At 33.1% G+C, this 15,074-nt stretch overlaps 1 protein-coding gene across 2 annotated transcripts; it reads right to left on the reverse strand.

Annotated features, from left to right (window-relative positions):
* Positions 1-59: 59 nt before the first annotated feature.
* On the reverse strand, positions 60-3,811 carry LOC141717479 (uncharacterized). 2 transcript variants are annotated; one of them, XM_074519572.1, is made up of 9 exons: positions 3,461-3,811; positions 3,043-3,127; positions 2,129-2,203; positions 2,010-2,046; positions 1,739-1,822; positions 1,537-1,597; positions 1,322-1,425; positions 732-797; positions 60-436 (listed from the first exon to the last, which is right to left on the reverse strand). In XM_074519572.1, exons 1-9 carry the CDS (start codon positions 3,528-3,530, stop codon positions 341-343), a joined length of 678 nt encoding a protein of 225 aa, XP_074375673.1. In that variant the 5' UTR covers positions 3,531-3,811; the 3' UTR covers positions 60-340. The 2 variants fall into 2 exon arrangements, with proteins under 2 accessions (XP_074375673.1, XP_074375672.1); XM_074519571.1 differs by having other exon boundaries at positions 1,322-1,428; positions 3,461-3,806.
* Positions 3,812-15,074: the final 11,263 nt, after the last annotated feature.

Raw genomic sequence — 15,074 nt, forward strand, 5'->3', positions numbered from 1 at the left:
AAACAGCAATTTGTGATAGAATATCCACAATTCACAGCTTCTATAAACTAAAATCAACATCTGCAAGTTTGATGTATCTAATGTACCATGTAATACACTTTACTGAAATGTATTAAATATCGAACATATTTTTCTATGAGAATAACCTAAAATTGCGAGGGGGTATCTGTCCTGCTTTCTTGAAAAGTATTGACAAGTGACTTTACAAGCACAACCTCCTACTGACAAAATTGAAAAACAAGGCAAATTATGACTATATATCACAGAGTCTTTCTTCAAACAGAGGCAGAAGGCTTGTAAACTTTGCATGCTGAGACTGGATTTTAACCATGACAGCAGCTTAGTTCCTTTTTGCTTTGACCCAGTCCACAAAATTGTCCAAAATGAATGGCCAAGCAAGATCTTCGTCGTAATTATTCATGTCTGGAAAACTTATCTATAAAACAGAAAGGAGATTATCATTCATAGGTGCTACTAATAAATTCCAACAAAATCGCAAATTTTACCAAAAGATGTAAAACCGCCAAAGCTTTTACTATGGTCTGAAGTGTGGCCTTAATAAGTGAGAAATCACATTATTTTCTCACCCCAACCCAATAATGTCTTTGTAACAATTATGTAACGGTAAGTTAACAGTGGCAATAAGACTTAATTGTTATATCCAAGACGTGAATATTCTAGATTCCACATAACAAATAACTTTAATAGAGAAAAAAGAAGCATACTCTTACCTCATTGCAAAATCGATAGAACCCTGTCCACTGATCCATGTTTAGGACCTTGTAATCAGTCTGTGTCTGCATTAAGACAAAAATAAATCAGATAAAAAGTAAATTTATGTTCTACTTGACACTTTAAGCAGGTTCGTTTCATGGTAGGGCAGGCGAGAGATGCTGGAAAAGGCTACATATCATAAATAGGCAACGGAACCTTAATGTAAGATCAAACTGTTCATGGCTAAAAATTATGTTGGAAAAAATCGATGACTTTGCATATTCTGGGTATTTGAATTTGTAATGGCATATACAACATAAAAGTTTTTACAATTTTAAAAATGAATATACATTAGATAATTGGTTACAGAATATGTCCCCCAGACTGATTACAAGTATTAATATGATTTTAGCATATTCATATATTAGAGTGCCACAGATCAGTAGTATTTGTATAATTTAAACATATTCATATATTAGAGTGCCAGATATTGTCAGTGTCCCACGACACTATATTCACTTGGGCAATTGTCCTAAATTATTAGATAGAGAGAAAGTTATTATTAAATAACCATAATTTGCAAAACAAAAAAATAGCTGCGGCTCACCTTGAGGTACTGAACAAACAAGTCAACTTGGGCTCGAAACTCTGGCCCTAGGACAAGATTCAGCAATTCACAGATACTCTCTATGTCTATGCTTTTTTGATTCTCTTCTACAACAACAAATTAAAGCTCTAAAAATCAGTATGCAAGTGTAGCAGCGGAAAGTTCCTAATGGTTTTCAAAAAAGCATTACGAAACTATTAAAAAAATAATTGTACCTGTTAAGCAATACTGAAAAGAAAAAGTGTAGAACTCCAAAAAACTTGATTGTCTTTTCACCTATAAAGGAAATAGGAAAAGCACGAGTTAAGAGTTGAAATGAATACATCTGTGCATCCTGTTTTCCAAAATTAAGATACATAGTTCACATCAAAAAGACATCGGAACAACCCATCAAGAATAATGAAGTTGAAAATCTACCTCTCTCTCAAGTTCCAGAAGTGCCTTCTTTAGTTTGACAAGGGTATCAGCATGCAACGCTTTAAGGCCTTTTCTCCATTCTTCCTGTTAAAACAGGATTGTTAAAGTCATCTAGATTTTATAAAAGGTAAGGCCAAAGTTGTCTAACAAAGCAAGCATTGTAATGAGAAATTACATAGGTGCACTACAATAACTATCAATTTATATTTTGAAATTTTAAATATCCTGGCATTTTATAAAGTGAAACATAGGGTTCTTTTTATTAGCTTACCAGAGTAAAATAACCTTGTCTTTCAGCTTGCATTTTCCTGAAAATTGAAGTCTATTAGTATAGAGTGTAAAGCACTTCACATTAATTAAACGGCTGTCAAACACCACGAGGGGATTTACCAAGCAAGCATCAGCACCCGAACATCTGTGTGATCTACTTCTAAATCAGAACAGAGGCCCTCTATCCCTTCAGGACTGCTCGGAAAGGAACAATAAAAAACATTAGGAGACATAACAAGAAACATTTCAGCGAGGAAAATGGTTACTTAAGGAAATAAATAAGTTTCACGTTGCAAAAGCTTTAAGTTGCAAACTTGTAAACAAATAGAAAATACTAACAAATAAGATAACATATTAACTATGAGTCTCATATTGAAATATTATGCCTACGATTTTGTGTGAGAAATAATCTTGTAATTTATAAGGCTTTGATTACATTTTCATGATCTAACAGTTGAATCCCTAAATTAAATGGTAGCATTTAGTTATGGTCCGCACGTAAAATATAATTTATCAGTTTTCATATACAAATCTTAAGACTTGCTAGCAAAAGAATTTATATGAACTACGCAACTTCACAAAGTCTTTAAAGCACCAGACCGTTTTAATAAATTGTACAACATAAAAAAACCCAATCAGAAAGGAAAGGGGTGAAAGATCTCTCCTAGTCCAGTCAGCTCAGTACCTTCCCCCGTATAATCCCCTCCTTTCCCGACACCACTACATTATATAAAAAATTCTAACAACTCAGCCTTAAAACACTCGGCATTTGATTTTATACTAAAAAGACATGGTTAATATAGTACGGAAAATCCCATAAACACTCTGCATTGTTATCTATACTAAACAAGCATATAAATCAACCATTTATCAACCAACAAACATATCATATTAGTCAAATTCAAAGAACAGGCTAGGACTCGCATTGGTATCTATACTAAACAAGCAAGTTAACCAACCAAATATTAACCTACAAACATATCATAATACGTCAAATTCAACAAACAGGCTAGGGTCTCGATAATGCCACTTACTCGATCACACCCGAAGAACTATTAGCATAAGAATAAAAAAGCTGATCAACTCTCTCCAACTCCTTGTTTGCAGCTTTCCCTGTAGCTGAACAAACCAATAATTTAACCATAATAATTAATTAACCACAATATAACCTAACAAACACTTAATTAAACCATAATACTCAACTACTAATCCAAATTTAAACATCATAATCAAATTAATCAAACCCATTATTGCAAAATTGCAAATTCAACAAGAACATTAAAAACCCACATCAACAAACAAATTTTAAACTAAAAATATTGGATTTTTAATTCAAGAACACAAAAAGATTGAATTTTTAATTGAAAAACCCATAAAGATGGGATTTTTAAATCAAGAACAATAAAAAGATTGGATTTTTAACAGTTCAAAAGGGTAAAAATAAAAAGTTACCAGATCGGTAAAGATCAGGAGCAGTGGAGGAGCTGCTAGTGGGTGCTTTTCTGCTTGAAGCTCGAGGCATCTTCAAACAATAAGATTTATTTTAATAAAAAAATTGCAATAAATTGAGTAAATATTAATATGTGGGTGTGTTTATATAAGAGAGGATGAGAGAGGCCTAGAGCGAAGGGAAATCTCCGTCGCTCTAAAGGCGTGTTTGGGATGGACTTTTAAATCAATTTTGGTAGAGAAGTTTGGGCTTTGGGGATTGATTAGATTCTCTTTGCCAGCCTTTGTTTGAGATCGAAGATATGTGACGTGTGATTTAATTTGGTTTTTGGAAATTGTTAAATCTGGAGCAAAAAATTGAGATTCGGAGTATAATAACCGGCATATGATATATTGTTTTTTCTTCCCGGAGAAGAACGACTATTATGTCCGGTACATTCATAAAAATTACACTTTCGTGTTTTTAACCATCTTAAATTCATATAAGTTTCTTTTTGTTAAATAACTCATCTTATTTTCTATCATTCTGGCTATTCTTTATGTGATACAATTTTCGATTCAAAAAAATGAATAAATGATTCACTAGTTGAGATATCATATTCACATCATCGTGTTTTTAAGTGAGAGATCACTCCTGATACTTGTCTTCAAGATCACTAAGCAAATTCTTTAGCTTCACATTGTTGAAATCATTTGCATTATTAACAACGTCACACAACAAACTTTTGATTATCAACCGTCACTACACCATAAAATGTCTACTGTAACATCAAAAAAACGTTGCATTATGGGGTAAATATGTTGCTCTTACCCCACTTTTAAGCTAAGGTAAAATTTTTATAAAGATAGGTTTTTCCATATTGCCTTAGGGGTCTAAGGTAACATCTTTGGTGCGTAAGGTAACATCGTATTTTAACTTGTTTATATGTTGCCTTAGCTTGCTAATGCAACAGAAAGAAAAATCAGTTGTAACTTATTTTTTATGTTACCTTAGAGTTTTAAAATGTTTTAAAAAGTGTGCTCCATGGTGGGACCCACTAGCTGACATGGCAAGTGTGGGGCCCACAGTGCTGAGTTGTCTTGATGACGTGGCAGGTGGGCCCATAGAACCTAATGTAACACTTTGATCCATAACTGTTTCCCCTCAAATTCAGAATGTACTTTCCAATCATTTAACATGTGTGCATAATAGAGATCCATATTTGTTTTAAATTGTCTCGTGCATAAGGGTGTTATTTTTTGTGATTTAACCAACTCTTAATGCTTAAAAATTTATTTCATGATAAATTGTGATATTCGAGCATTTAATTCTTGAAAAACATATTACTACAAATTACCATTAAAAGAGCATAATATCTTGAAGATCATCGTAGGTATGGAAATTATCAAAAAAATTATATATATATATATATATATATATATATAACCAGGTTCTTTTAATTATTAACAAATATGACCAGTTTTGAGAAATTGACCAAATATGATTGATACAATACAAATTTGGTGAATGATTTTGTATACATGCTTACCTTTGTTGTTGCATGAAAAGATATCACAAAATCACGTGAGATTGACTAAAGCTTTCGCAGACTCCAGTTAGTAGGCTCCGGCTAGTAAATATACGCATTTTACAAATATTTATATACTTCACATACCTTTCTCACAAATGCGTATTGTGTTTAATATTTAAAATACCCAGATTTGTAATGCGTATTGTATGTTACCTTTTCCCGATATAAGTATATTGGATTACTCCATTATTGAATGCTTATTTTGTTGGTTAAAATTGGACACTTTTTAAAATAGACTATTTTTGTCATCTTAATTTCAAAATGCATTATTTTTGCCACTAATCCAAAATTATCGGAGAATATGCTTATTACTTGGGAATCATTCATGTTTCTATATTATGATGATCATTAGTTTTGAGAAATATTTGGCATTTGGAATGAAAATGAGGTATGAAGATGTAAATGTGAAGTGAAGACTCTTATGTTTAGGGCAATTTTGTCATTATCTTAATCTTATTTTTTTGCTCTGAATTAAACAATTTATAATTTTTAAGCTAAGATGCTGGTTAAATATATTTTGTAAATGAATTAAATGGGGCAATGGTATGTAATTTAAATTTCTCTTACTCTAATATTTAATTTGGGGGTACATTTAATTTCAATAAGGATCTTTAAAGTTTGTCAAAAAAAAGACGGATCTTTAACAAAACCTGGTGTATTTAATTTAAATTGTAAAATTTTCATTAAAATCTAGTGACATTCAATTTGAATTTAAATTTTTTATTAAAGTCTGATAGTATTCAGTTCATTAGTTACTCGAACTCGACTTGTAAAATATTAAAATTCAGTTCGCTAGTAATCGAGTCAAACTCAAATTTTAAATTACTCGGTTCGGAAGTCGCGTGAACCTAATTCAGTTTATATTATTTTAACTACTTTTATGTTATTTATATATTATTATATCAGTATTCAATACATATATGCTTTTACATATTTAATTTAGTTGAACTTGAGCCGAATTTTCCATACTCGAACTGTTTTTAAGACTTAGTAAAATTATTTGAGTTTTTTCGAGTCGAATCAAACTTATCAATTTTTGTGGAGATGAACTGCAAATTTGAAATTAATTCATGAATTAAATTTGAACTTAAACCCGAACTATTTGATTGTGTTTGAACTTGATAGTATTCGACTCAGCTCTAAACACCGATGCTCTATACATGCTTAACTTATATATTCTCTCCCTGAACAACTATTTTTTATAGTTATTTCTCCATCTAATGATATCTTTGTAAATTATTCAAGCATTTATATCATAATACTGATGGAGTGGTTCTATAATCGGTGGTTCATCTCCCTCTGACCTTAACTGCCCCATCTTATTCACTATCTTATTTTCCATTCTTTTGGCCCGTCTCCATTATCCATTTTAGTCATCTATAATCCATTCATACAACACCTCTTCTCTTATATTTTAATTTTTTTTCAATAAACACCCTTCTTTTTTTTGCTTCTTCTTTAATAAAATCGAGTCGAAAAATTCATTTAATTTTTCAGACCTACTAACTTGAGAGTTCAGATTTTATAATAAATTCTATTTTTAGATTCATCTGATTTTTATTAAAATCTGGTGTTTTTCTGAGATCTTTAAATTTTGGGTTTTTTTCATTTTGTTTTGTTTGAGTTATTATTTATGTGTTTGGTTATGTTGAAAATGAATTTTACGATATTTTAGCAGAACTGAGTATCTCGTATCAACAACATTTCGACATGTCTATAACCGGTCTCTGTCAAATAAATAGATGGGGAGTGTTTGGAAAGATGGTGAAAATCACATTTGCTCAATTCTCACAAAAAATATATGTTCATAACATGAGTCGTTTATGCTCATTTTTTGCAACCGAGTCCTCTAAATATTGCATTGTCCATGAAATTAATGTGAGTGTCAATTGCGAAGTTACTGTTTTCAGGGGAGATGCTGAAAGGAATATGTCCTAAGTCCAATCATATATTAGGATTTAGGAATAACTTTTATGTAATCTGTTTTGATTTCATTGATATTAATAAAGACTTGTTTTGTTTTTATTACGGGCTTTATCTATTTAAGTGTTTAAATAAGATATACCATAGTTTAGAGTAAAGCTTTTTATGGGTTATGATGAGATCATAATAGTGAGACCTAAAAAGATGATAACTCTAAACTTAAATAGTTCCTGGTCATAGGATTACTAACTGGTAATTAATAATCCGCAAAGATCGGTACATACTATGCTTGCTTCATTATGAAGGATTTCTGTTCTCATAGACATTTGTGTGGTGACATTATAGCTAGTATGTAGGTGCTTATTATAGAATAAGTTCACTGAACATGACTCGCACAGCTGAACAACTGATGGAGTTCACTCACGTGTCAGCAGTTGTTCACATAGTGATAGTTGTACAAGTATCCTTAGACTTGAGGTCATCATAGTCATCTTGTGTACACTGAACTATGCTTTGGTTTAGTTCTTAGTCTCCAGGGACAATTATTAGGGCTCTTCTGGGTATAGAAATTTGTACACGAAGATAGTGTATGATCAATAAAGGATCTACCCCTTCCAGTGAAGAAAGCGAATGTTCAAGGATAATCCACTTATGCTAGTTCAGGAATCTCTGGCCAGAATGAATGAAATTAGAAAGGAGTTTCTAATTTGCATAGAACTACGCATAGTAAATGGTAAGCAAGTGATTGAATTAGATAGGCTTGACACGAGATCCATGCCTTGTATTTAATCGGGACATTGTAGGGTAGAAGGAGTTTATTGTACGGTAACTATTCACTGAATAGGTTCTTGGTATTCTAAGCAGTGAATTCATATTATCCGGATAGTCACGATATGTTGAGAAGTATCCCTCGCGATGTAGAATAAATGTGATTAATTAATTAATCATATTTAATAAATTAGAGAATTTATATAAATAATGATAAAATAGTATTATTATTATTATTTATTTCTACTACCGGCTTAATATTGAATCTACAGGGTCACACCATAAAAAGAGAATGATTTAATGGTGGAGGAATTAATTAATAATGGCTGATAATTATTTATTTATGAAATAAATAAATAATTGGCAAATTTAATAATTGATTAAATGAGATTTAATTGATTATAAATTAATTAAGAAAAGTTCTTAATATTATTAATTAAAGGATTTAATTTTTTGGAAATTAAATCAAGAGAGAGAATTATTTCTAAAGTGTTTAGAAAAAAGATTAATAATTAAAAGGTGTTTTAATTATTTATAAGAATAATAAATGGGATAATAATAATAATATTTATGGGAAAATTTCAGCTGAACATTTTGCCTATAAATACACTATTATAGACCCTAATTTTATGCGAACCCGAAAACCCAAAAAGTTTGGAAAACCCAATTCTCTCCACCTCCTTCCTCCTCCTTAACATCGTTTTCTTGGTGGATACCGGTGGAGTGCTTCACACTTGAGGAGCAACTGCTAAGGATCTCTGATCGTTGTCTCCGAATTATTTTTAAAGGTTAGATTCGATCCCTCGAATATTTATTCATGATTTGTATGCTTTTATTTGGATTTTATATGTGTAAAAGTGTTTTGACATTCCCCCGCTGCGTTTAAAATCTAACAATGGTATCAGAGCATAGGTTGTATGCATATAGATCTGTGGTAAAAATTTCAGAATTTTATATGCTTGTATGAATTAATTATGATTTTTACAAGTTATATTATGGATTAATTTTGTCTGATGAGAAATCGTTTCTCAGAATAATTTTGAATGTTAATCTGGGTTCTACAAGTGTTGTAGATCGTCTGAGTATTTTTTTCATATTTTTAGGATGTATAGATTTTTTATTATGAATTTTTGAAGTTCTTACAATTAAATTCGTAATTAAATAAGTAAATATATGTATATATAGTATATATATATATGTTTATATACATCTGCTATGTTTGTATATCTGCTGTTGAACTGCACTGCTGTTTGTCTGCTGCTGCACAGAAAGATCGAGAATGTCAGGCGCACAGAATTCCGTGCGGGAGTGTCAGGCGGCTGTATAGAATAAAAAAAAATATAGGGGTGTAACGCATTCCGGGAATGCGTTACACCCCTGTGGCGCATTCACGGAATGCGTTACACCCTTTAATGGCTTAAAAGGGGTGTAACGCATCACCGGAATGCGTTACATGGCTTGTAATGCGTTCCTGTAATGCGTTACAGCCCGTCTGTCGATTTTAAAATTGATTTTCTGGGAGTTTCGTAACTCCGTTTTAGGCGTGCAATATACCGTTGGATTCGTTTTTCCGAGACGGATCTAATGGAGTGATCAATTTTAGTTTATATAAAAGTTTTGAACTGTTTATATTTCCATGAAGTGTTTTAAAGCTGTTTTTAACTGTTTTAATTGCTTTTAAATGCTTCATATGATACATAGAGATGTATAATGCTTAGACTAATGTGCTAGATGATGTAACATGCCTACCTTGATGTTTATTCATGTTGATATATGTGATATATGCTTAGTTTATCATGCGATGATAGATTTAGGTGAACTTAAATGAACATAAGGCGTTTGTTAGACAACCTAGTATAGTGAAATTGTTTCATAACCTTAAGAATAATATTATGAATACAATCATGAGATTCTTGTGTTTGTGAAACACGTAATTGAATATGAATTTTCGATATGAGAGAAAGGATGATTCTGTCAACAACAGATTTCTATCTGTAAGAAAGGGTTATTAAGTGACGCCTCTTGACAATGCTCCACCCGATCTGGGAATCGTCTGATTATTGATTATTGATTTGAAATATTTAATTTAAAAGGAAGAATCTCTTTATAATATGATTATGATTGTAACGTAATATAATCCCTCTAAAATTAAATAATATCAAGTAGTAATTGGCCAATGATACAATGGGCTTGTGTCGGTCATAGCCTTCCAACATGATAGAAAAGTAGTTCTTATTTTTGAATCATTGTCGGTTCGTGCTACAGCCGAGGGCTTTGATTTCGAAATAAGAAATACTTGTCTATTACATAGAGATGCGTACATTGAATAAGAATCTAAAGGTCGGTACGTGCTACAGCTGTGGGCCTTTAGGGACTGATTCAACTGTACGGAATGTTGGGTTAGACTTGACTTAGAATATTGAGTTTGTCATGCTATAGCCGAGACTCAATTATTCAAGAGGCTAAAGTTTGATTAGGGAATAACATGAGATGTAATTGACAAGAGTTGTCTGCCTATTGAACATTACATGGCGGTTCGTGCTACAGCCGGGGTCGTGTAATGGAATGTAGGATCCCTATTCCCACTAGCATTATGAATGCTTAATTTTTCACGTAGGGGGTTGAATAAATTAGGAAAACTAGTGGGAGCCACTTATGAATAAAGACCCGATTCATATAGTGTTATGAAATAAAACCGAATATTTGCTGAGTGTTGTTATGTGTTTATCATTTACAGATTTACAATATACATTATGTCTTCTGCACTATCACTCAGGAGCATATTGGATGCTCACAAATTGACTGGTCCTAATTATGCTGACTAGCTTCGAAACTTGAGAATTGTTCTCAGGATTGAGAAGCTGGAATACGTGATTGACTCACCTAAGCCTACTGAACCTGCTAGTGATGTACATAATGATGAACATGTTGTGTATCGTAGGTGGATAGATGATGCAAATGTTGCTCAATGCATCATGCTAGCTTCCATGAATATTGAGCTACAGAAGCAACATGAGCATATGGATGCTCACACTATCCTCATGCATCTACAAGAGTTGTATGATGTTGCAGGGAGGACAGCTCGATATGAGATATCGAAGGAGTTGTTCGGTTGTAGGATGTCTGAGGGATCATCTGTGAATGACCATGTACTTAAGATGATCAATTTGATTGAACGTCTTGGACAACTTGGTTTTGCCATGGATGGGGAGCTGAGCCAAGACTTAGTCTTGCAATCGCTTCCGAGTTCGTTCTCGCAGTTTGTTGTGAACTTTCACATGAATAAGTTGGATGTCAGCCTGCCTGATCTCCACAACATGTTGAAGACTGCGGAATCGAATTTTCCCCCTAAGAAGAGTTCTGTTCTTCTAATTGGTGAAGGTTCCAATCCTAAGAAAAGGAAGAGGAACTCTTCCAAGAAGAAGAAAGTAGGTGAAAAAAAAAGCCGGTTCCACCAAAAGCTGAAGACCCCAAGAGCAAAGTTGTTTGCTTTCACTGTAACAAGGTGGGGCACTGGAAGAGTAACTGCAAGGTTTACCTTGCAGAATTGAAGAAGAAGAAGGGTAGTGAGACTACCGCTTCTGATTCAAGTATGTTCATGATATAAGTGAATATGTCATTAAATCAAATTTCTACTTGGGTATTAGATACCGCCTGTGGTTCTCAAATCTGCAATTTGTTGCAGGGACCAAGGAGAAGTAGGACTCTTGAGGAAGAGGAGGTGATTCTACTGATGGAAATGGAGCAAGAGTTGCTGCTGTAGATGTAGAATCATTTCATTTACATAGGCCTACGGGCAAGACTATTGTTTTAAATAATTGTTATTTTGTTCCCTCGATTGTGAGGAATATTATTCCCATGTTAGACTTGGCTGGATTTTCATTTATTATTGAGAATAATGAATGTTCTATTCTTAGAGATAATATTCTTTATGGACGTGGTACTTTAAATAATGGTCTGTATAAATGTGACATAGTTTACTTCAGATTGAACAAACTAATAAAAGAAAAGGGATGATGAAAATCTCACTTCATTGTGGCACTGCAGTCTCCATTTAGTGGACATGGAGAGAGGGTTGCAGATTTGCTAGGAATGGTACACACAGATGTATGTGGACCAATGTCTACGCAAGCCATGGGTGGATTTTCATACTTCATTACTTTCATAGATGATAGATCTGGATTCAGATATGTGTTTGATGAAACACAAGTCTGAGGCCTTTGAAAAGTTCAAAGAATATAAGTATGAAGTGGAGAAACAACCAAACATAGTATTATAACTCTTCGATCAGATCGAGGTGGTGAATACTTTGTTGGAGTGTTTCTAGATTATCTTAAAGTAAATGGTATAATCTCCCAGTGGACTCCTCCAGATTGGTATCTGAAAGGAGAAATCGAACTTTGTTAGACATAGTTCGGTCCATTATGAGCTATGCAAATCTTCCAGTATTCCTATGGGGTTATGCATTGGAAACCTCAACATATTTACTGAATAAGGTGATTTCCAAAATCTGTTCCTCAAACTTCGTACGAGATATGAAAAGTGAGGAAACCGAGTCTTAAACACGTTAAGATTTGGGGATGTCCAGCTTATGTCAAGAAAGTTGACCCAGATAAGATGGAATATCGATCCGTAAAATATGGTTTTGTGGGATATCCTAAAGAGACTTTAGGGTATTACTTTACCACCGATCATCGGGTGTTTGTCTCCAGACATGCTACCTTCTTGGAAAAGGAGTTTATCCTTGAAGGAAACAGTGAGAGAAAAATTGAACTTGATAAAGTTCAAGAAGCACAAACTACTACGGATCAAGTGGAAACACCTGTTCTGACTGAACAACCTTTTGTGGAACAGCCCATTCATAGATCAGGGAGAGTGTCTCGCCAACCTGAGAGGTAATATGGCCTTGTCATTGAGAATGACAATGAGTTGTCGATCATTGATGATGACGACCCTGTGACCTATAATGAGGCTATGAGTAGTGTTGACTCAGAGAAATGGCATAGTACCATGAAATCCAGAATGGAATCTATGTATACGGTATACAAAAGATAGATTATAGCAGATGGCCAGGTGGAGACCTATAAGGCCATGCTTGTGGCAAAAGGATTCAAACAAAGGCAATGGATTGACTTTGATGAAACCTTTTACCTGTAGCCCTGTTAAAATCAGTTCAGATTTTGCTTGCGATTGCTGCTTACTACGACTATGAGATCTGGCAATTAGCCAGATGGTTTTCTTTCCAAGAGAAATGAAAACCTAGTGTGTAAGCTGCTGCGAACCATATGTGGTTTAAAGCAAGCTTCTCGAAAGATGGAACATTCGTTTTGATGAGGCAATCAAAGAGTTTGGTTTTATCAAAAACGTAGATGAACCATGCGTTTACAAAAGGGTTAGTGGGAGCGCGGTAATATTTCTTGTATTGTATTGAATTAGAGTTGACACACATAACAACATAGCAGACCCACTCACAAAGCTACTTTATGAAAGTCACTTTGATCGTCATAAAGACATGATGGGTATTAGATACCAGAGTGATTGGCTTACAAGTGGGAGATTGAAAGGAATATGTCCTAAGTTCAATCATGTATTAGGATTTAGGAATAACTTTTATGTAATCTGTTTTGATTTCATTGATATTAATAAAGACTTGTTTTGTTTTTATTACGGGATTTATCTATTTAAGTGTTTAAATAAGATATACCATAGTTTAGAGTAAAGCTTTTTATGGATTATGATGAGATCATAATAGTGAGACCTAAAAAGATGATAACTCTAAACTTAAATAGTTCCTGGTCATAGGATTAATAACTGGTAATTAATAATCCGCAAAGATCGGTACATACTATGCTTGCTTCATTATGAAGGATGTCTGTTCTCATAGACATTTGTGTGGTGACACTATAGCTAGTATGTAGGTGCTTATTATAGAATAAGTTCACTGAACATGACTCGCACAGCTGAACAACTGATGGAGTTCACTCACGTGTCAGCAGTTGTTCACATAGTGATAGTTGTACAAGTATCCTTAGACTTGAGGTCATCATAGTCATCTTGTGTACACTGAACTATGCTTTGGTTTAGTTCTTAGTCTCCAGAGATAATTATTAGGGCTCTTCTGGGTATAGGAATTTGTACACGAAGATAGTGTATGATAAATAAAGGATCTACCCCTTCCAGTGAAGGAAGCGAATGTTCAAGGCTGATCCACTTATGCTAGTTCAGGAATCTCTGGCCAGAGTGAATGAAATTAGAAAGGAGTTTCTAATTTGCATAGAACTACGCATAGTAAATGGTAAGCAAGTGATTGAATTAGATAGGCTTGACACGAGATCCATGTCTTGTATTTAATTGGGACATTGTAGGGTAGAAGGAGTTTATTGTACGGTAACTATTCACTGAATAGGTTCTTGGTATTCTAAGCAGTGAATTCATATTATCCGGATAGTCGCGATATGCTGAGAAGTATCCCTCACGATGTAGAATAAATGTGATTAATTAATTAATCATATTTAATAAATTAGAGAATTTATATAAATAATGATAAAATAGTTTTATTATTATTTATTTCTACTACCGGCTTAATATTGAACCTACAGGGTCACACCATAAAAAGAGAATGATTTAATGGTGGAGGAATTAATTAATAATGGCTGATAATTATTTATTTATGAAATAAATAATTAATTGGAAAATTTAATAATTGATTAAATGAGATTTAATTGATTATAAATTAATTAAGAAAAGTTCTTAATATTATTAATTAAAGGATTTAATTTTTTGGAAATTAAATCAAGAGAGAGAATTATTTCTAAAGTGTTTAGAAAAATGATTAATAATTAAAAGGTGTTTTAATTATTAATAAGAATAATAAATGGGATAATAATAATAATATTTATGGGAAAATTTCAGCTGGAAATTTTGCCTATAAATACACTATTATAGACCCTAATTTTATGCGAACCCGAAAATCCAAAAAGTTTGGAAAACTCAATTCTCTCCACCTCCTTCCTCCTCCTTAACATCGTTTTCTTGGTGGATATCGGTGGAGTGCTTCACACTTGAGGAGCAACTGCTAAGGATCTCTGATCGTTGTCTCCGAATTATTTTTAAAGGTTAGATTCGATCCCTCGAATTTTTATTCATGACCTGTATGCTTTTATTTGGATTTTATATGTGTAAAAGTGTTTTGCCATTCCCCCGCTGCGTTTAAAATCTAACAGATGCTAGATGAATTTACTTGCGAAACCATTATCTTTTTTTTAGATTATTTGTATCTAGTTAGAGCATCTCTAAGGGGGATGAGCCCTTAGCTAACATTGTGTAAAACATACCATAAATACATAAATAAATAA

This window comes from Apium graveolens, chromosome 4, assembly GCF_009905375.1.
Source record: "Apium graveolens cultivar Ventura chromosome 4, ASM990537v1, whole genome shotgun sequence".
In the NCBI taxonomy this organism is placed as follows: Eukaryota; Viridiplantae; Streptophyta; class Magnoliopsida; order Apiales; family Apiaceae; genus Apium; species Apium graveolens.